Consider the following 22473-nt stretch of genomic DNA (forward strand, 5'->3'; position numbering starts at 1 on the left):
GGCCGCCCCGGCTGTGGAGGAGGAAGAGGACACTGTTCTCCAAGGGAGCGAGGTCAGGTTCGAAATTTTTTGTGTGTAAAGAGCAACAGAATGTGGGACATTGTTAAAAGTACAAGATGGGGACATTACTATATGATGGCAACCAGGATGGGGACATTACTACAAGATGGGGACCATGACTACAGGTTGAGGGACACTATTGCAGGACAGGGGACATTATTACTATAAGGGGCTAAATTGGGAGACCAAAAAAAGAAAAACCTTTTTTTTGTAAAAATATTCAAAATAAAGAATGAAAAAATAGCAGAAAAATATTTGACCACTAAAAATGCTGTTTTATGTAAAAACTGAAGTAAAATAGAAGACTTGTACCATAACCCATATGATAAACACCATTAAAAAAATAAAAAAACATGCCAAAATTTTTTTTTTAAAAAATCATCAAAAACTCATGTCGAAAAAATAATAGTGTCACTGAAAAAGTAATCTCCCTCAAAGAACACAGCCCTTCATACTCATAGCCCATTTACCCAGCTGCTTTTGAGACGCTTGTAATACAGGCAAAATGGAACAGAATTAAGAGATAGGGAAAAAAAGTCAGAACAAGTCTGTTGCAGCCCACCAAATATACTTGCACCCAGACCTGATGCAGTCTCTCACAACCAAAGATTGCTGCTTTAAATCTTTTACAGTCAGACCTGGTCACCCTGTAAGGGGTTGATCTCCGTTTACTGTATTGTTGGAGATTTGTGATGTAATTATATAATCTGGCAGCGAGAGGCCGGAGTTGGAGCACAGGGGTTTAGTGGTTGGGAGGAGTCCCGGTGGAAGTGAAGCTGCGCATCCTTGGAGAAAGTCTGGATCTGTTAGTTACTCTGTAACGCGTTGTTCGGCTTGACATGAGCCAACTCAGTGAGGACAACCAAGTACACAGCATCTTAGGCTAGGCCACATGAGGCCCCATCTCTAAGGACTTAGGAAATCCCTGCGTTGGAGAGATCGGCATTCACTGAGAAGTTAAAGAACTTGTTTCTGATTATTCGGGACGCCTCCCAACAAGGACCCTTCTACTTCAGTCTCAGGACATACCAGTACTATCTTATATCTGAATATATATGCGCTTATATAAATAACCTTATTGAGGTCCAGGTAGTTAGGAGAAAATGCCTCTTCTGTAAGAGACACTTGGAAAACTGCTCCGACTAGGAGATTACTAAAGTGCTGGCGCAACACTGTTTTATTGATTTATGCATAGAAAGGGTTTATCATGTTGTATTTTGCTCACATATAACTGTTAATTCTGTTTGTGTACCTGCTTATGCTCTTTTTTGGTGTTATTGAGAGTAACTACTGTCATTGTATGTTACTTATACACTGCTTACCTACCATTCTTTCCTTTGTTTTATAAACTGATTAGTAGATATTCATACTACATTATCTAATCTTTGTGCGTGTCTGCTGATTGTTTCTGTACCCCACGTCCAGTGGCTGTCCCTCATCCACGTTTCATTTGGCGCTGCGAGCGGGGTACAGCAACACCATGCAGAAAGCAACTGGGGATTGTAGTGCTATACAGGCCGCAGGGTCCGCGGGAGCACCTGTCCCAGTCGTTTTCCTGTTGACTCTAAACGCTCCGAGCCCGAGCTTCTCAGCAGGGTCCATGCGAAGATAAATTGCAAAATTTGACATGCTAATCAAAGAATGGGCTGATCGTATGCGAAGTATATACAGACTGTACAACCTAGCTGAGGAGCTGCACTCTGATGTCACACTGCCCGCTCTAGAGGAAGAAGCCCGAGAAATGGTAACGTAGTGTCCCGCATAAACATGAAAAATTCTAGAAGACATTGTGGCCATATAAGAGGAGGTTTATGGAGAGAGAGGCTCGGCCACTAGTTTCCAGATGCACTTCTTTAATCAGTGTCAGCAAGAGGACGAAAGCATCTCACAGTATATAAATGCTTTACAGAGAATGTTACAGACCTGCCAAAAAAAAAAAAAAAAAATTGCAAGGCTGGAGCCTCTATTTAAACCGATCCTGACACCATCGTGAAAGAACAGTTTGTTCAGGGACTGATAGATTCATCACTGAGGTAGACATTGCGGGATCAGATACGGGCAACTGAGACACTTCAGTTTGCCCAGTATGCCGCAGAAGCTTTGGCTCGTGAAGGGGAGGATGATATGGACTCCAGCACTGTGCGGATGTATGGCCCCACAGGGCAGGGAGTTCCAGCTGAAAATCAGCAGTCCGACTCCTTGGCTGAGATGAGGGCAATCCAGGAACTGACCCCATCAAGTGGGATGGGGGAAGCCAGTCCATTTGGCGTATGACCCGTCGCCCCGACAGATGGGGTGGGGGTAAAACTGAGACATCCGACAAACTTCATTTCGTATAGATCACCTGAAGAGACTCGGAACCGGACGGCCCCAGCACGGCCTGACCCGTTTCCAAGGACAACCTCGTCCAAACCTGAAAACACCTGAGCACTGTACCCCGGGGCCCAATATGCTGAAGATGCCGAGAAAGAGGACATGTCTCCCGGAACTGCCCTCAGTTCAGACAACGCATGGTAGAGTGCGAGCCAGGACATTTAAACGAGGATCACCTCCAGTGGTAGGGTGCAATAGAGGAAATATCCCATGTAGGCAAGGCCTAAAATGCCCTAAGAATCTCATGTCCCTAAGTCCAATGATGGGCGTACTGATTGAAGACAAGACCGTGTGCAGCCTAGTAGATACTATAGCTGAAGTCTCCACAATACCACTGGAGTACTTCGAGACCCATTTTGGTCACTTTATCAAACCCGAGCAAGGAAAACTGATTAAGCTGGCTATTAACCAGACTAAGATTCCAGTCCCCCAGATAGCGTGGATGTGGATGAAAAAGGGTCGTGCTGGTGGATGGTGATTCACGGTCAAGAACCTCGATTATGTTAGGAATGACTATCCTGTGTGATCTAGACCGGTTGATGTTCCACATAGATGGCCCGGGATACTGGCAGAGAGAGTAACCAAACAGTGGCCTACACAGGAGGCGTTCCACAGACTGAGCTGACTATTTGGGATTTGCTACTGTGTTCCCGAAGATGAAGTGGTGGGGATTGCGACCGTCCCACCTGGGCGTCAAAATATTATCTCACCTCGTCAGGAGCAAATCGTACAGATGGATGTGGGTAGCCACCGAAGACTCAATGGAATAGAAGTGATTATAGAGCCCCAGAAGCCAACAGGAACCGGACAAGACCTGTTATGGGAGTTTAAAGGTGCTTTCACCAGAAATTAGGATGATTTTGGATGTACAACCCGCATTGAACACGAGATTCCGACAGGAGACACGCCTCCGATGCGTGTGCGATGTCGACAAATTCCCCCTCACCTGTACCAGGAGGTAAAAGTCATGCTATCACAGATGCTGAGTAGTGGTGTAGTGCGAGAGAGCCAGTGTCCATGGGTTAAACTGATAGTGATCGTCCAAAAGAAGGACGGAAGCTTTCGATTCTGTGTCGACTATCGCAAGTTGAATAGTGCTACCGTACGAGACGCTTACCCTTTGCTTAGAGTGGAAGAGTCCCTGACGGTGCTTCAACAGGCCAAGTATTTCTCCAACTTAGATCTGGCAAGTGGGTACTGGCTGGTTCCGGTGGCTGAATGGGACAAGCCCAAGTCAGCTTTCATTTTACCAATGGGCCTGTACGAGTTCAATAGAATGTCTTTCGATCTCACCATTGCACCTGGGACATTTCAGCGGTTAATGGAGCGCTTTTTGGGAGAGCTGAATATTGAATCCATATTGATCTATCTGGACAACGTCATCGTTCATGTACCCATCTTCGAGCCACATCTATGAAGACTGCAACAAGGGCTGACCCATTTACAGGCCCACGGTCTGAAGTTGAAGCCTCGAAAATGTCATTTGTTTCAGATAGAAATCGAATATCTAGGGCACGTGGTATCTTCAGGTGGAGTCAGCCTGGCTGGAAGCAAAGTGGAAGCTGTAAGGAACTGGCCTCCACCACAAACTTTGAGATCTGTGAGCCTTCTTGGGACTAACAGGATGATATTGAGGTTTCATCTCGAACTTCGCTAAGATAGTCAAGCCTCTTCACAAGTTACTGAAGTGGATCATAAAATGCCCAAAGAAACAGTCCATTGCCTGGGGACCCTCGGAATAATGAACCCTGGATCAGCGGAAAGAATCCTTGACCAATGCCCTGGTGTTGGCATACGCTCAATATGATTGTCCATTCATTCTATATACGAGCGGAAATCTTCACGGATTGGGAGCAGTGCTTGCCCAGGAGCCGGGGACCAGGAACAAGTAATGGCTTACGGCAGTCTGTCTTTGAGAAACTCCATACAAAACCCAGATATCTACAGTTCGTTTAAGCTGGAGCTGTTGTTGCTTGTCTGGGCTCTGACCAACAAGTTCGCCGAATACCTCACTGGAGCACAAGTCTTGGTCCGGACTGACAATAATCCATTGGCTCATCTGAAACGTTCGAAACTGGGGGCCCTGGAACATAGGTGGGTCGCCCGAATGGCGAAGTTTAATTACTCCATGTACCATGAGAAAAGTCCCTATTTCGGTCCAGAGAAAACTTACAAATGGATTCAACGATTTGTGTACTGTCTTCAGCTGGAGCAGATTTTCAGAAGTCTGCCAGCAATGCAGAGCTTGCGAGCTGGCGGAGACACTGGAGCAGAGGGCGTCTTCTCAAGTCATCCGGCCAACTGCACTCGTGGAGATCTTGATGATCAATTATCTACTGGTCTGGCTTGCCGCAGGAGGGCTACAGTACTGTTTTTAGTAATGACGGATTACTTTTCAAAGTTTGAGGTGGTTGTATCAACCCGCGACCAAACTGCACAGATGGCGGCTAGAGTCCTGTAGACACTTCATTCAAGTATATGGATGTCCAAAGATGATTCACTCTGTCCAAGGAGCATGCTTTCAAGGCAGTCATGGAAAAGCTGTGAGATCTATGGGATTCTGAGGTATCACCCAGAGGAAAATGGCACCTGTGAGCAATTTAATCAATCACTGCTGCAGATGCTTCGAACCCTGGAGGGAGACAAGAAATTATGGTGGCTAGATTAATTATTTGCCTGAACTGCTCTGGACCTGCAATAAATGCATAGCACCACTGGTTACACTCCCTACATGTTACTATTCAAATAGTCGGGAAAAGAAGTGTCCGAAGTTAACTTGAGTACTCCAACTGAAGAAAAACACAGCACTCCAGACACATGGGTGCAGGAGCACCAAATCAAAGTGAAAACTAATTCACCAGTTGGTAGGAGAGATGCAGTATTATCAGTTACCCTGAGACCATGGTTCAATCCAAACTGAATCGTTCACACCTGGGTACAGATTGCTAGTCTGTGTAAAGACTACCGTAGGAAAGTTGGATGTTCGCTTGGAGTCGGAACACTACAAGGTGTTGACTCAAGTAATTCCGAATGGACCAGTGTACGATGTGAAGCGAGAAGACTGTTCCAGTCCGGCGTACATCGGAACATGCTTCGCCCCTGTCGTTCCATCGACAACCCTCGCATCCCGAGAGAACCTCGGCCTGAGTCCAGCAAGAACAAAAGACCGCTGGTGGAAGATTATGATGATGACGAATGGCGGACTCTACGCAGAGTTTAACAGACAGTGCAGCTCTGGCATCCAAACCAGAGCTGCAACTACAAAGGATGAGAGAAGCTGAGTCCTTGGACCCTGCGGCGCGACTCTGGAACTGTTGTTGGTGACTTTGTAACGCGTTGTTCGCCGTGACATGAGCCGACTCAGTGAGGACAACAGAGTATGCAGCATCTTAAGGCCTCACGTGGCCTAGCCTATCTCTAAGGACTGTGTTGGAGAGATCGGCTTTCCCTAAGAACTTCAAGACAGCGTTCCTGACTAATCTGGACTCAGCCCGGCTGCAAATTGTTTAAAAAAAATACATAAAACTCTGCTTTACCCACCATCCCCAGGACCAGCATGAGTGAGTCCCTGTCGCTGCTCCCGGCATATGTTGTTGTCTTCAGTCCTGACCTCATGTTAACGGCAATACAGCCAATCAGTGAACAGAGCGGCTCGTGCCATCAATTCGTGCTGAGCCACTGAGCGCTGTTAATGTGATGTCAGGGCTGAAGACAATAACACACCAGCCGCAAAGAACTCTGCACAGGACACAGGGAAGGTGAGTAAGGTGAGGTTTCACAAATTATTTTTGTTTAATAACAGAAAACTGCAACTGGGGGGGGGAGGGTATTCTTAAAAAAAAAAAAAAAAAAAAAAACCTTTAATGTTATGTGAATTGCTTTGAATCAGTGAAATCTGGAATAGCACCTTAGAAACATTTAAAATGTGTAAGTAACATTGTCATTAATAATTGTCAATAATGGTCATTGATTAGAGAGCTCATTGATATCCTGTTCAAAGCACTATGTTATAATGGTGTCTTGTAGGATCTTCGTCCTGGACTGTTTGCTATAGGAATTGACAATATTTTGAGGTGGCATATCTGTAGTGCATATCACACATTAACCACAATTTTGCTAGTAACTATATCTCTTGACATCTATACACAGATATCAGAGTACATAGAAGAGGTCTTTCTTCCTGATGACTGTTTCCTGCTGGTGAAGCTCTCACTAGAACGTATCCGCTTGTTGAGGCTTGAGGTGAGATAAATCCCATGCTCTGAGTGGCTGCCTATGCTTCTCATTGACCATTGTCCACATGTAATTGGCTATATTTCAGGTGAATTACACATGTAATTGGCTGTATTTCAGGTGAATGCAGAGACTGTGAGATACTCAATTTGCATGTCAAAACTTCGTGTGAAGCCTGGAGACATTGCGGTTCATGGCGAGGCTGTGGTTTGTGTCACACCAAGAGAGAACAACAAAAGCTCAATGTACTATGTCTTACAGTCACTTAAAGAGGAGCTCCCAAAGGTCAGTGTGACAGCTTGTCTGCTTTACTGGTTCATGTCTCAATTTTCTCATTAACTAAAGAAGCTGAATGTATCTGCGAAACAGATAAAGTAACTGCTGCCATAGATAGATATATATCCCTCTCCATAGAGATAGATAGATATATATATATATATATATATATATATATATATATATATATATATATATATATATATATATTAGTACAGACCAAACGTTTGGACACACCTTCTCATTTAAAGATTTTTTTTGTATTTTCTTGACTATGAAAATTGTACATTCACACTGAAGGCATCAAGACTATGAATTAACACATGTGGAATTATATACTTAACAAAAAAGTGTGAAACAACTGAAAATATGTCTTATATTCTAGGTTCTTCAAAGTAGCCACCTTTTGCTTTGATGACTGCTTTGCACACTCTTGGCATTCTCTTGATGAGCTTCAAGAGAGAGTCCCCGGAAATGGTCTTCCAACAATCTTGAAGGAGTTCCCAGAGATGCTTAGCACTTGTTGGCCCTTTTGCCTTCACTCTGCGGTCCTGCTCACCCCAAACCATCTCGATTGGGTTCAGGTCTGGTGACTGTGGAGGCCAGGTCATCTGGCGTAGCACCCCATCACTCTCCTTGGCCAAATAGCCCTTACACAGCCTGGAGCTGTGTTTGGGGTCATTGTCCTGTTGAAAAATAAATGATGGTCCAACTAAACGCAAACCGGATGGAATAGCATGCCTCTGCAAGGTGCTGTGATAGCCATGCTGGTTCAGTATGCCTTCAATTTTGAATAAATCCCCAACAGTGTCACCAGCAAAGCACCCCACACCATGACACCTCCTCCTCCATGCTTCACGGTGGGAACCAGGCATGTAGAGTCCATCCGTTCACCTTTTCTGCGTCGCACGAAGACACGGTGGTTGGAACCAAAGATCTCAAATTTGGACTCATCAGACCAAAGCACAGATTTCCACTGGTCCAATGTCCATTCCTTGTGTTCTTTAGCCCAAACAAGTCTCTTCTGCTTGTTGCGTGTTCTTAGCAGTGGTTTCCTAGCAGCTATTTTACCATGAAGGCCTGCTGCACAAAGTCTCCTCTTAACAGTTGTTGAAGAGATGTGTCTGCTGCTAGAACTGTGTGGCATTGACCTGGTTTCTAATCTGAGCTGCTGTTAACCTGCGATTTCTGAGGCTGGTGACTCGGATAAACTTATCCTCAGAAGCAGAGGTGACTCTTGGTCTTCCTTTCCTCGGGCGGTCCTCATGTGAGCCAGTTTCTTTGTAGCGCTTGATGGTATTTGCAACTGCACTTGGGGACACTTTCAAAGTTTGCCCAATTTTTCGGACTGACTGACCTTCATTTCTTAAAGTAATGATGGCCACTCGATTTTGTTTACTTAGCTGCTTTTTTCTTGCCGTAATACAAATTCTAACAGTCTATTCAGTAGGACTATCAGCTGTGCATCTACCAGACTTCTACACAACACAACTGATGGTCCCAACCCCATTTATAAGGCAAGAAATCCCACTTATTAAACCTGACAGGGAACACCTGTGAAGTGAAAACCATTTCTGGTGACTACCTCTTGAAGCTCATCAAGAGAATGCCAAGAGTGTGCAAAGCAGTCATCAAAGCAAAAGGTGGCTACTTTGAAGAACCTAGAATGTAAGACATATTTTCAGTTGTTTCACACTTTTTTGTTAAGTATATAATTCCACATGTGTTAATTCATAGTTTTGATGCCTTCAGTGTGAATGTACAATTTTCATAGTCGTGAAAATACAGAAAAATCTTTAAATGAGAAGGTGTGTCCAAACTTAAGGTCTGTATGGTGTATATATAATAGAGATAGAGAGAGATGGATAGGTATAGAGATAGATAGAGATATACAGATAGAGAGATAGATAGATAGAGATAGAGAGATATACAGAGCGATAGACAGAGAGATATACAGAGCGATAGATAGATGTAGCTATATAGATATCTCTATATATCGCTGCACAAAAAAATAAAGGAAGCACTAAAATACCACATCCTAAATATCACTGAATATAATATATTCCAGTTGCAGATCTTTATTCATTACATAGTGGAATGAGTTGAGAACAATAAAACATAATTTTGATTTACATTGATCATTTTTAATATCCCATGGAGGTCTGAATTTGGAATGATACTCAAATTCAAAGTGGAAAATCAAATTACAGGCTGATCCAACTTCAGTGGAAATGCCTCAAGACAAGGAAATGGTGCTCAGTAGTGTGTATGGCCTCCACGTGCCTGTATGACCTCCCAACAATGCGTGGGCATGCTCCTGATGAGGCGGCGGATATTCTCTTGCGGGATCTTCCCCCAGACCTTGATTAAAGCATCGGTCATCTCCTAGACTGTCTGTGGTGCAACAAGGCATTGGTGGATAGACCGACAAATGATGTCCCTGATGTTCTCGATTGGATTCGGGTCTGGGGAACGGGCAGGCCAGTGCAAAGCATCAATGCTTTCATCATGCAGGAACTGCTGACACATTTCAGCCACATGAGGCCTAGCATTGTCATGCATCAGAAGGAACCCAGGGCCCACTGCAACTCCATATGGTCTCTCAATGTGTCAAAGGATCTCATCCCGGTACCTAATGGCAGTGAGGGTACCTCTGGCTAGCACATGGAGGGCTGTGCGGCCCTCCAAAGAAATGCCTCCCCAGACCATTACTGACCCACTGCCAAACCGGACATGCCGAAGGATGTTGCAGGCAGCAGAACATTCTACACGGGGTCTCCAGACTCTGTCATGTCTGTCACATGTGCTCAGTGTGAACCTGCTCTCATCCGTGAATAGCACAGGGCGCTAATGTCGAATCTGCCAGTCTTGGTGTTCTCTGGAAAATGCCCATCGACCTGCACGGTGTTGGGCCGTAAGCACAACACCCGCTTGTGGACGTCGGGCCCTAATACCACTCACTGTTTCTGACAGTTTGAGCCGACACATGGATGTTAGTGGCCTGTTGGAGGTCATTTTGCAGGGCTCTGACACTGCTCCTCCTGTTCCTCCTTGCACAAAGGAGGAGGTAGCGGTACTGCTGCTGGGTTGTTCCATCCTTACTGCCCCCTCCACGTCACCTGGTATCTGCTCCATGCTCTGGACACTGTGCTGATAGACACAGCTACCTTTCTTCCCATAGCTTGCATTGATGTGCCATCCTGGATGAGCTGCACTACCTGAGCAACTTCTGTGGGTTGTACTGTAGTCACTGCCTCATGCTACTGTACCTCTAGGGATGAGAGCTATGACAAAATGCAAAATTGACCATGAGAACAGGGAAATGGTTTGTCGTCACCAATTGTAGAACCACTCCTTTATAGGGATGGTCAATAATTTCTACCTGTTGTCTGTTCCATTTGCAAAACAGCAGGAGAAATTGATTCACAATCAGTGTTGCTTCATAACTGAGCAGGTTGATTTCACAGAAGTGTGATTGACATGGAGTTACTTTGTGTTGTTTAAGTGTTCCCTTTATTTTTTTTGAGCAGTGTGTATATGTACCTTATGTTTCTGACTATAAGACAAATTTTTTCCCCCAAAACTTGAGAGGAAAATGGGGGGTGCGTCTTATGGCCCGAATGTAGCTTACCGGGGAGTTGCGGTGGTGGTGGAGCGAGATCGCAGGAAGCAGGGTTCCTCCCTGAGGAACTCGGCGGCAGCAGCGGTGTGATGCTGCGGGTCCAGTATCAGCGGTCAGGCCAAACTTTCCTGGCGGCCATTTTCCTGAAGCTGTGGGGCGCATGCACAGACTGGGTTCTCGGCCCAGCTGAGATATCAACCGCACATGCACAGCTTCCAGCCACCATCTTCCTGAAGCTGTGGGTCTCAGGGAAATGGCCTCCGAGATCCCTGTCTGCGCATGCGCCAGCTTGGGCAGCTATTTCCCTGTAGACCACAGCTTCAGGAAGATGGCCACCGGAAAAGCCATGCACTCTGCTCTGCCTCACCATCAACACCGGCCCCGCAGCATCTCACCAGTTTCTGCTGCCCCTAGGTTCCTGAGGTAGGGACCCTTCTTCCTGTGATCCCACTCCACCACCGCCGCAACCCCCTGCTGTTAGGGCACCCCCTTCACCCACCCTGGGCCCACAGCATTGCTCCACTAATACCACTGCTGGTCTTCTGAGGGTCCATGCCTCCTGTGACCCCCTCTCCACCGCCCCCAATTTGGACTATAAGACGGACCACCGTCTTATAAAAAATATTATTTTCCACCCCAAAATCGTCAAAAATTCCTTCCATGAAAGAAACCTGCTTCTAAAGACATTTTACTGGGGCACTATTGCATGGATCCCCATGATCAAGGCATGTTATTACTGGGAAAACTGCATTTTCCTTCAGCATCGGAGCAATCAGAATGTAACATGATGTGATTTTAACCCAAATCCCTGACATACCTTGTGATTTCGCTTCTGAATTTTTAGCCATATGCCTTTTACAGTGTATATGTAGCAAAAGCAGATTTTTCCGCTGTAAGCTGCTGCCTCTATTGAACCTGCTGATCAAATGATTGATCCACTTGATTGCCAGTTTCCCTTTGGATGGTTGATTTTCTTGGTCTTTCCAAGGCAACGTTGACAATGACTAACGTCACCACTGGGGATTGTTTGCCTTTACAGTATCCCTATGGACACCCTCAATCAAATACTAGTATAGTAAAACATATGAAGTGATGAATGACCTTCTTAAGATCTTCTAGTAGATTAAAAAATGCTAATACACTGAACATCAAACACATGCATGAAATAAAAAGTATGACCAAAACTAAATGATGAATCCATTTTCATTCTGGAGTTTCTCTTTACTGCTCTGCACAAAATAAAGCTCTAACATATCTACAATCATTTTGTTAAAAGGAAAATGTCAAGTTCTAGTTTTGGCCTAGATATAGCTCCATGTTTGATGGACTACTACAAACATTTTCTTTATGGTCTCCTCTTTCTTTCCCGGTTTAGGTGGTGGTACAAGGCATCCCTGAAGTAGCACGTGCTGTTATACACATTGATGAACAGAGTGGCAAGGAAAAGTATAAACTTTTGGTGGAAGGAGATAATCTGCGTGCTGTAATGGCTACCCATGGAGTGAAGGGCTCTCATACCACATCAAACAACACCTATGAGGCAAGTTCATGTGTCCATGTTCTGCATATTTTACATTGCAAATGACAGCAGCCTCTGTATTGCAGCATATGGCTAAACCAACCTCTGGCTGGGTTTTACAGGAGTACCAACATTGTGGCCTTCATCAGGACCCTAGGGGTTATGGCAGCCCATCGGCACCCTCTGAGGCAAAGCCCGCCCTTTGGACTGTGCACTTTAAATGATGGTGTCAGAGATTGACAGGTGCATACTCCTCTGCTACCCCCCTTTGCAAATCCCTTCACTGGCTCCCAATTGCCCAGCTTATTCAGTTCAAACTACTAACACTGACCTACAAAGCCATCCATAACCTCTCTCCTCTGTACATCTCTGAACTAATCTGATACATTCCCTTACGTAATCTCCGGTCCTCCCAAGACCACCTCCTCTCCTCCACACTTATTCATTCCTCACCCAATCGCCTCCAAGACTTATCCCGAATATCCCCCGTCCTATGGAATTCTGTGCCCCAACACGTCATATTATCCGCCACATTTCGATCCTTCAGACGGAACCAGAAAACCCCATCTCTTCAAACAGTCTTACAGCCTGCCATGACCTTGCTGCCAACTCAACAACACCGGAGCTACTGCAACCCCTCAACCAACTGTCTCCTTCCCCATTCCTGTAGAATGTAAGCCCGCAAGGGCAGGGTCCTCTTCCCTCCGTACCAGTCTATCATTGTTAGTTTGTTTACTGTAGTGATATTCTTATTTGTATGTAACCCCTTCTTATGTACAGCACCATGGAATCAAGGGCGCTATATAAATAAATAATAATAAAAACGTCAAGGTGTTAACCGCAGCGATCTAGGCTTAGCCCCAATTACTGCTATTACACTCAGATGCTGGTTTAGTTACATACCCAGCATTTGCTGGAGTAAGTTACGAGTTCAGCTCCTATACTCGCTCCATACACAGACGTGAACAGAAGGTGAGAACAATTTCCAAATAACTTCACTTTGTTTTCTCATCAGCATTCTATGAAGATATTTTCACATCTGCCCTTAAAGTTTTTGCTCTACTTTATTGACCTGCCCTAGCCAAAGTAACAAACAGCATACTAACTGCCAAAGCTAAATGATATTACTTTCCCCTGCTGTCTTTTGACTTTGACATAGTTGATCACTCCATCCTACCAGATCTCCTCTTCCCTTGGCATCACATACCTCGCCCTCTCCTGGACCTCCTCATATCTCACTTAACCATATATTTAGTATCTCCCATTCTCATACTACCTTCTCATCTTGCCTGCTCTCTCAGTATTCCTTCAGGCTCTGTCCTGGGACTCCTACTCTTCTACATCTATACCTTTTGGCCTGGGACAGCTAAATACCCATAGCTTCCAGTACCATCTATATACTAATGATACTCAGATCTACCTCTCTGGCCCAGACGTCACCTCTTTGCTGTCAAGAATTCCTCCGTGTCTATCAGCCATATACTCCTCTTTCTCAACACACTTCCTAAAGCTTTGTGGACAAAAATGTACCGATCAGCTTTCCTTCATCTCACTCAACTTCCCTACTTGATCTATGTATCACAATAAATGGCCTCACACTTTCCCCTGTATCGGAAGTCCACAGTTCTGAGTAACCCTTGACTCTTTGTCCTTCACACCACACATCCAAGCTCTTACCACCTCCTTCTGCCTTAAACTCAAAAATATTTCCAGAATTCTCTGTCTCCTCAACCTTGAATCAACAAACATGTACTACATTCCCTTATTTTTTTGCCTTGATTACTTCAACAGCCTCCTAATTAGTCTCCCATCTGAAAATTTCTCACTTCCCTGATCTACCCTTACCTCCACCTCCCCCCTATACTTTTGCTAATCATATGCCTCTCTTCGCTGCCAATCTCTTTCCTGGCTTTCAGTTGCCTAACAAATCCAGTACATATTACAATGACTTACAAGAATGTCTAATCTGTGTCCCCCATATATTTCCGAACTTATCTTCTGATAGTTCTCCACACACAATCTCTGATTTTTACAAACACATTTTCACAAGCACAGCCCATCAGATTGTCTTCCACAAACTAAGGCTATGTTCACACAGGTTGTGTTTTTTTCTGTAGCTAAAGCTGCTGACAACTTTTCTCTGGCAGGAAAACAGTTGCGTCAAAAATGCAGGTTTTGCTGCGTTTTTTATGCATTTTTCAGCGTTTTTTTTTCACTGTCCTTCTGGCTCTATTCATGCATGTACATAAGGTTCTGTAGAAGAAAAAATCTCATTCTGTTTTTGGCATAGTGGGGGAGGTGAATTGTTCAAGAATAGTTTAGACACTGGCAATGCATTGAGTTTGTATAACACTATTTACTTTCACACTAAGGGGTTTGCCATTTAGTTTGCACAGGCATTCTTAAATTTCACACATCACTGGGCCACAGGTATTGTTCAATCTCACACATGGCTCAGCTAATATTTACACTGTACGCCTCACTAATTTATTTAAATTCTCCAAAAACAAACAACCATGTGGGTGACCAAGACAAGATGGTTAATCACAATATAGAAACCATATTTTGCCATCAAAAACGCTGAAAAAAATTTAGGCTATGTGCCCACGTTGCAGAAAATGTCTGCTTCATTTCCGCATGTCCTCTCCCGGAAAAACGCTTGCGGAATTTGGCAAGCGTTTTTCGCGCGTTTATGATGCTTTTGGGACATGTGGAATTGCCTTGCGTTTTTTATTGCATTGACAAGGCAATTCCGCATGCGTAAACGCAAAATTAATGGACTTGCTGCTTATTTTTGAGCGCATCAGAAGCGCTGCGGAAAAATCCGCAGCATGGGCTTTGAAATTGCAGATTCTCATTGGGGACCATGGGGGGCGGATTACCTAAAACGCTACGTGGACTCATACCCTTAGCTGCATTTTTTGATTCTTTTTTTTCAGTGGTTTTTTCACTACCCATTACTTCCTATGGGTGAAAAAACGCTGAAAGAAGTGACATGCTCTATTTTCCAAAAACGCAAGCAAGGCAGAAAATACGCAGCAAACAAACAGCAACATGTGTGAACAGAGAATTCTGGTTTCTCATACACTTTGCTGGTACTGAAAGACACAGCTGAAAATTTTCATAAAAATCTGGTGCAAAACACAACATGTGTGAACATAGCCTAAGCCTTCAGAAGTATCCCGAAAACGCATCTCTTCAAGTAAAGCCTGCAATGACCTCACTGCCACCCTCTCTATCACTGGAGCTGTCCACCTCTCACCCCCTGACCTATTGTCCCCTTCCCTAAAACATAATAGATTGTAAGCCCCTGAGACAGAGTCCTCTCCCCCTCTTTACCACTTTGTCACTGTTAGTTTAATTGTACTTGCGTTTTATATGTATGTGACCCCCACCTCCCCACTTGTACAGTGCCCTGGAATTAAATCTGCTTTAAAAGAACGAATATAACTATAGCCGATAAATCCCGCACATGTATGGCAGATGTTAGGAAGAAGGGGTTAAAGGATGTGTGTCATGAGAGAATTACCTGTTTTAAATTAGTTTTTTTGTGTTAAATGTTTGCAAGTGGTCTTTTCCCATATCATAATCTATATTAAAAATAACAATTAGAAGTCTTGCAATTTTCACACTGGTTACTGGAGCTTTTTCCTGTTCCAGGAAGCATACATGCACATTAGCAGACTGACTCGGCTGTGTATGGAGTTGTTATCTGTAACTTTATTCCAGTATCTGATGATAATGAGCATGCTGAAAACTCTGTTAGTCTAGTCTATAATAGTCCCAGTGGCCACTGTGAAAACTGTCAAATTCGTTTTTTTCCATATTACAATTTGCCAAAAGGTACAGAAAGATACATGTAACACAAAAACTTGATTTAAATAATAGATAATTTTATCACACATTCTCCGAGTTGCGCCCACATCATACATGGTAAAAACTGGCTGCGCTACCTGGAGCTATCCTGTATTTGGGCTTCATAGTTGAATGCTATTTTCTCTGTATACTGCAATATAGAAGTATTGCAGTGTATAAAAAAGCAATCAACCAACAGCAGATTCAAGTCCTTTAAGGAAACTAAAAAATAAAGCAGGGTGGATGGTTTTTTTACCCTTTCCCTGTACTTGCTTATTTTTCTCTATTTCTCAGTGTATTATATGGTAAAATTAGTGGACTCATTCATAACTTCGATTCATCCCGCAAAACAATCTTTCATACAGCTAGTATCATGGAAAAATAAAAAAGTTAGGATGCTCAGTAGAAAAGGAAGAAACAATGAAATCACAGAAATGAAAATTGGGCATGACGAGGAGTCAAGTCAATAAAATCCGGATATTCAAAAAATACTACATGCTAGATACGATTAAAAAGCTGTTTCCAATGCAAAATGTAAATGTGATGTTTAGAATTGACTTTTTTTAATCTCTCAATTATTTTTTTGTTTATACACCTTTTTATTAGACATTTTTAATTTCTCATTAAATTAGGTGGAAAAGACTATTGGTATTGAAGCAGCTCGCTCAACCATTATAAATGAAATCCAATACACAATGGTGAACCACGGAATGAGTATTGATCGGCGACATGTAATGCTTCTTGCAGACCTCATGACTTACAAGGTAAGTTCTAATCCTGCGTTTCATTAAAGGTCCCCATCCTCCTAACCATTTATGCCGATCACCTTTCATATTTACCCTTCCCTACTGCTACAGGGAGAGGTGCTTGGTATTACTCGATTTGGGCTGGCAAAGATGAAAGAAAGTGTCCTAATGTTGGCTTCTTTTGAAAAGACTGCTGACCACCTCTTTGATGCAGCATATTTTGGGCAAAAAGATTCAGTCTGTGGTGAGTAAATTTGTGTTACAATGTTTAATCAGCTAAGTGTCTTACTATCATGCAGAAGGTTATATCGGTGGCAGTTTGCTTGAGTAAAGCAGGTTTGTGTGGTTGATTTGGGGAAAAGGTGCTGTATAGGCCATAGATTGTCTATGACCATGAACACTGCTCATTCTGCATTTCTGTCCTTTTGGTCCAGAGATTGTTCTGGTTTCAACAATCCCATCAAAACTGATATGTCATTACAACTTGTCAAGAGTGTATGGAAACAGCAAGTACCCTTTAAGTTGATAGAGTAGTCCAGATTTATTAGCACATTCTGAAAACAAGGTAACAATCATACAATGTTTGGCATTGGATTACTGCATATATATGTGGAAATTACATATTTAATAGATGTAGTGAGATGCATCTAAACACTTGTGCGTTGTACTGAGAGAGATTTCTGAAAGCTATCCTTTTACAGCTTTAGCTGTAAAAATTCAGTGTGAGATTGTTCTATGAATAAACACAGTTCATTCCAGTGTGATCTGAACACCTCATTCCGGAAACCTTGTCTTCACCTTCTGCTTCTCTCCTAGGAGTGTCAGAATGCATAATAATGGGCATCCCTATGAACATCGGCACTGGGCTCTTTAAGCTTCTGCACAGGGCAGACAAGGATCCTAATCCACCCAAGAGACCACTCATCTTTGACAACAAAGAATTTCACCTTCCTATTGCTAGTACGTAGCCAGGAACCTTTACACTAATCATCAACCCTTTAGTTTCATTCATTGATAGACACTTGCATGCATGCAGTTGGAAATACCTCCAATAACTTATTGATGGAAAAGCTTTTCTGGAACCAGAAATGATTGCTCAACATATGTAAAAAGTGCAGCTGCCTTTTCAGCAAGTAGAAAGTAAAGTCCACAAGGTATGTCCATATAGTACTCCAGATAAAAACACCAAGAACTGTATGTGCCATGCATGCTCTAAACACAGCAATTGTGTTGCATTTATTTACATACATTATCACTATGCTTTAAAGAGGTGGTCCGAAGGCAAAGTCATTTTGCTCCTAACTCCCTATTTGATGCTATAATCTAAGCTATTTTCTAATATGCTTGCATTAAAAATTCCCTACTATTCCCTCTCTACACTATCTAACATCTATTGTATTTTTTTTTCTATTTCCTGTGTGATGCTGGGATACTCAAGCCAAGAGTCATCATAGCAGGGGGCAGAGGCTGCAGTCACTGTCACGGCCCCTGCCACCTCCCTAAAATGAAGCGTGACGCTTGTTTTAGGGGAAGTGCTACTTCTGCTGTCTCCCCCGCGCGCTGTGTTCCCCCCCGCCCCTCCCCGTGAGATGTTCGCAGCGCTCTTTCTCCCTTGTGTGCGCTATGTTGCCTGCTTAGATGAATAAGCTGGGAACTGAGTGGTGTCGCTATACCGCCCCCGCAAGTGACGTCACTGGTCTCTGCCAGGTATAGTTTTCGGCTTATTACAATTAATCTAAGCAGATTCTGCACAGCAGGGACAGCACCGCCCCTGAAATGAGCGTCCCTGATGCTTTGTTTCAGGAAGGGGGCAAGGGCTGCAGCAGTGACCCCAGCCTCTGCCCCAGTGACCCCAGCCTCTGCCCCCTGCTCTGATGATGCTTCTTTTAAGTATCCCAGCATGCACTGGGATACTCGAACGAATCGTCATCACACAAGAAGTAGGGGGAAAGAAAAATAATAGCTGTTAGATAATATAGTAGGGGAACGGTAAGGAATTTTTAAAGCAAGTATAGTAGAAAATGCTTTTGATTATAGTGAGTTAAAAGCAAAATGACTTTGCCTTTTCCCTTTAATGGTGGTTTATGTCATGATCCATTTACACCAGTGTTTCCGAAACGCCAGTCCTCACGGCCCCCAAAAATGTCTTGTTTTTATGATTTCTTCAGTATTGCAAAGGTGATGGAATTATCGTCAAAACATCAGAAATTGGCTATACAAAGGAAATCCTGAAAACATGATCTGTCGGGGGCTGTGAGGACTGGAGTTTGGAAAGCATACGTTTACATGGACCGACTGGTGGATCTAAACAACTGCCCTGATTACACATGCAGACCGCTGCAAATGATGCGCACTGGGCAATCGGTAATGGATCGCTCAGTGCGCATAGGCTGCCATTGTTCTTGGCAGTGAGAGTCCTGTTTATACAGGAAGATGAGCTGTTAAGGACAATTATCTTTTGTGCAGGACTAAAGATTATTTCACCCCAGGGAGTGTTTTGCTCATTCATCAGGTGATTGGCAGCCTGTTTACACAGAAAAATTATCATGAGTAATCATAGGAACACTCATTCGTTCATGATGATCTGTCAGTGTAAATGCAGCCTAACATACTGGGGAAATTTATCATTGACCGCACGCCAGTTTTATGATGTAATTAAGTAGAAAATTATTGAGCATGCCAAATTTATGCTATCATTTTGTAACTTTTTTTTTTATGTAGACTAGAAAAAAGACCTATGTGCACAGCCCTGAATATTATGCAGATTGATACATCAGCATTTCTACCAGGACCGATACTGGAAAAAATCCAATAGAAAAATTGTGTGCACACCAAGCATTACTACGCAAACTCCCTTATACGGATAAAAACATTCAAAACCGCAAGCAATCAACTATTGGTCACATAGAGGTTATGTGTACTGAGACCGTGATCTTTTCAAAGTCCTTGATAATGCCGACTAACACTGACTAACACTATCAAGTATTCAAAGTACCATATGGTGGAAAAAGTCAGGTATCAACCTTTCCCCGCCACACTCTCTCACTCTTTCACTCTCTCTCTCACTCTCTCTCTCGCACTCTCTCTCACACTCACTTACACACACACTCACACTTCCATTCATTTTTCCTCTGTTGAGAACATTTTTAAATTAAGATTAATTGAAAAGAAAAAAAATATGGTGGATAATGCCAATTAGTATGAATGCAGCCAGTATGTAAAAGCAAAAGAAAGGTACAATTTGTAAGAATTCTACTGACTATTTTATTGATTCTTGTCAGTATCGCTCTTTTACGCATTAAGTGTTCTTACAACTTGTACCTTTTATCTTGGAGAACACGGACTCAGTTCACACTACCTATATGTAACAGACAGTGGAGGTTTTTTGTTTTTTTTTGTTGTATGTAGGAGTTTGCATAGTTTATGTAGAATACCTAATATAGTTTATTATATTTTCTTAATTGCTTGTTGTAAACACCATTTTTGTAAAAGTATAATTTCACTGCTCACGGTACTTTTCTAAGTGGACAGAACTTAGGATAAGGAGCCGGATCATGTGCAGCCCAATTGATTTACTGTAATTAAAGGCTGAAAGCGGCATAGATTTTACTGCAGATCTATGCCATCCAAGACTAGAGATGCACCTCATTTATTAAGATGCATGGGCCTCTTAATAAGTGAAGTGGATGTTACTCCAGTGTGCGTTTTTAAGGCCAGCGTAAATAAATTCTCCCAACTGTGTGCACCTATGGATTGTGTTTCCTGCTATAAATCTGCATATTGTCATGTATAGATTATTTATAAAGCTAAAGAAATTGCACTTGTGGGGTAGCGGGCATGTTTGGAAATAGTAACATTCTGCCATCCTGGAAGCAATTTAAAATAAAAAGTAGTTTTCACATTTAAGTACCTGTGGTGTCAAAACAGCACTTGAATATGACAAGCTTTCTAGAAATGTTTTTGAAGAGACACGGTTGCTTGCTACAACTTTGGACTGTTTTACGTTGCTCTTTTCGAGTGTTTTGATTGTTGCATAAAACACACTTTAATGTATTGAGTATATAATCTACTGTATGTAAATATATATATATATATATATATATATATATATATTTCTGTTATCTCCCCATTCCAAAAAAATAAATGTTTTTATTTTGTTGACTCATTTGTGCCACCGTATTATCTCAATAGACCACTATTAGCAGGAGAATGGGTCATACATTTTGATTTGTATGTATGTGGGTGCATACATGTGCACATTCAGTAGATCGCAAAGAGGAGATTGCAGGCAAATATAGTCCCACTCTACCAAGTATGCAGACAGCAAATTCAGCAATAAACAGGAGATTTCTTTCAATAGTAAATTACCAAGCAGTCTAAGGCTTAGTGCCCACGATGCAGAAATGCTTCATATTTTTTCCGCATCTCCCTGGCAGGAAAAAGGCATGCGGTTTTTACATGTGTTTTTCCTGCCAGGTAGAAGCGTTTGTCAAGCGTTTTTGCATGCATTTTTGCATGCGGGTTATCAAGCTCTTTTCCAAGCGATTTTATCATCACTTAGAAAAGTGCTTGACAACTTGGTCACACTATGTAAATCCATGCAACCGGCATGGATTTATATAGTGTGAACAAGTAATAGTTAAAAAAAAAGAATGGTAAAAAATAAAGATTATACTTCCCTTCTGATGGTCCACGGACCTTTCATGACGTCATTTGGTCGCATGACCTGTCACATGACTAAATGACGTCATGGAAGGTCCTTTTAGACAATCGCGAGCCGCCCAACACACCAGACACATCGCTGAGGAGACCGGGGGCCATCGGAAGGTAAGTATAATCTTTCTTTTTTATTACCAAGGGCAGCTCGGGCACGTATTACCAAGCGTTTTCGCTGCGGAAATTCGGCGGCAAAAACGCTTGAAAAATACATAGTGGGCACTCAGCCTAAGGGCGCTTTCACACGTCAGTGTCTCCAGTACGTGTGGTGATAGTTTTCACACGCACTGGAGACACTTACACACACACACACACACACACACACACACACCCCCCCAATAGGTGTGCTCAAAAGTTTCCATACACCCCGGCAGAATTTTTGCTTTCTTGGCCTTGTTTCAGAGAGTATGAATGATAACAAATAAACTTTTCCTCCACTCATGGTTACTGGTCGGGTGGAGCAATTTATTGTCAAACTACTGTGTTTTCTCTTTTTAAATCTTAATGACAACCAAAAACATCCAAATGACCCTGATCAAAAGTTCACATACCCCAGTTCTTAATACCATATATTGCCCCCTCTAACATCAATGACAGCTTGAAGTCTTTTGTGGTAGTTGTGGATGAGGTTCTTTATTTTCTTAGATGGTAGCAAAAATCCTGCCGGGGGTATGTAAACTTTTGAGCGCAACTGTATAATTGTGTTTCCACGGACCATGTGTCCATGGGCAAGACTTGCTGACATGTCCGTTTTGTGCATGGGCCACAAAACATCCTACACATGTGCACACAGATAACATCCGTGTGTCATCAGTGTGACACGTACAGGTGCCTGGGAATCCGCGGTACAGTTTGTGCTGTTCCAAAGCACTGGGTGCTGAAGGAATCTCCCATAATTGTCCCCTGCTTGTGCTGTGATCAGTGTGAGCAAGGGACAATGTTGAGAGTAGTATTCTGCCCCCGCTGTGTCCAACAAGTGTAAAAATAAGAATAAAATAAAAAACACATACGTTTACACCTAATTCCCTGAAGCCATTGTCTCCTGAAAACAAACCAAAAATAAAAAAAAAAGT

At 43.0% G+C, this 22473-nt stretch overlaps 1 protein-coding gene across 1 annotated transcript in view; it reads left to right on the top strand.

Moving 5' to 3' along the window:
- Nucleotides 1-20755, top strand: part of POLR3A (RNA polymerase III subunit A) — a 104682-nt gene extending 83927 nt beyond the window's left edge. The window contains exons 26-31 of the mRNA XM_073686033.1: nt 6583-6675; nt 6787-6951; nt 11940-12104; nt 16571-16702; nt 16796-16928; nt 17501-20755. Coding sequence (XP_073542134.1) covers nt 6583-6675; nt 6787-6951; nt 11940-12104; nt 16571-16702; nt 16796-16928; nt 17501-17652 — 840 coding nt within the window. The 3' untranslated portion in view covers nt 17653-20755. The remainder of the gene's footprint in view (nt 1-6582; nt 6676-6786; nt 6952-11939; nt 12105-16570; nt 16703-16795; nt 16929-17500) is intronic.
- The last annotated feature ends 1718 nt before the right edge of the window (nt 20756-22473 follow it).

This window comes from Phyllobates terribilis, unplaced genomic scaffold (assembly GCF_046119375.1).
Source record: "Phyllobates terribilis strain yellow unplaced genomic scaffold, ASM4611937v1 Scaffold_5__5_contigs__length_657084704, whole genome shotgun sequence".
NCBI lineage: Eukaryota > Metazoa > Chordata > Amphibia > Anura > Dendrobatidae > Phyllobates > Phyllobates terribilis.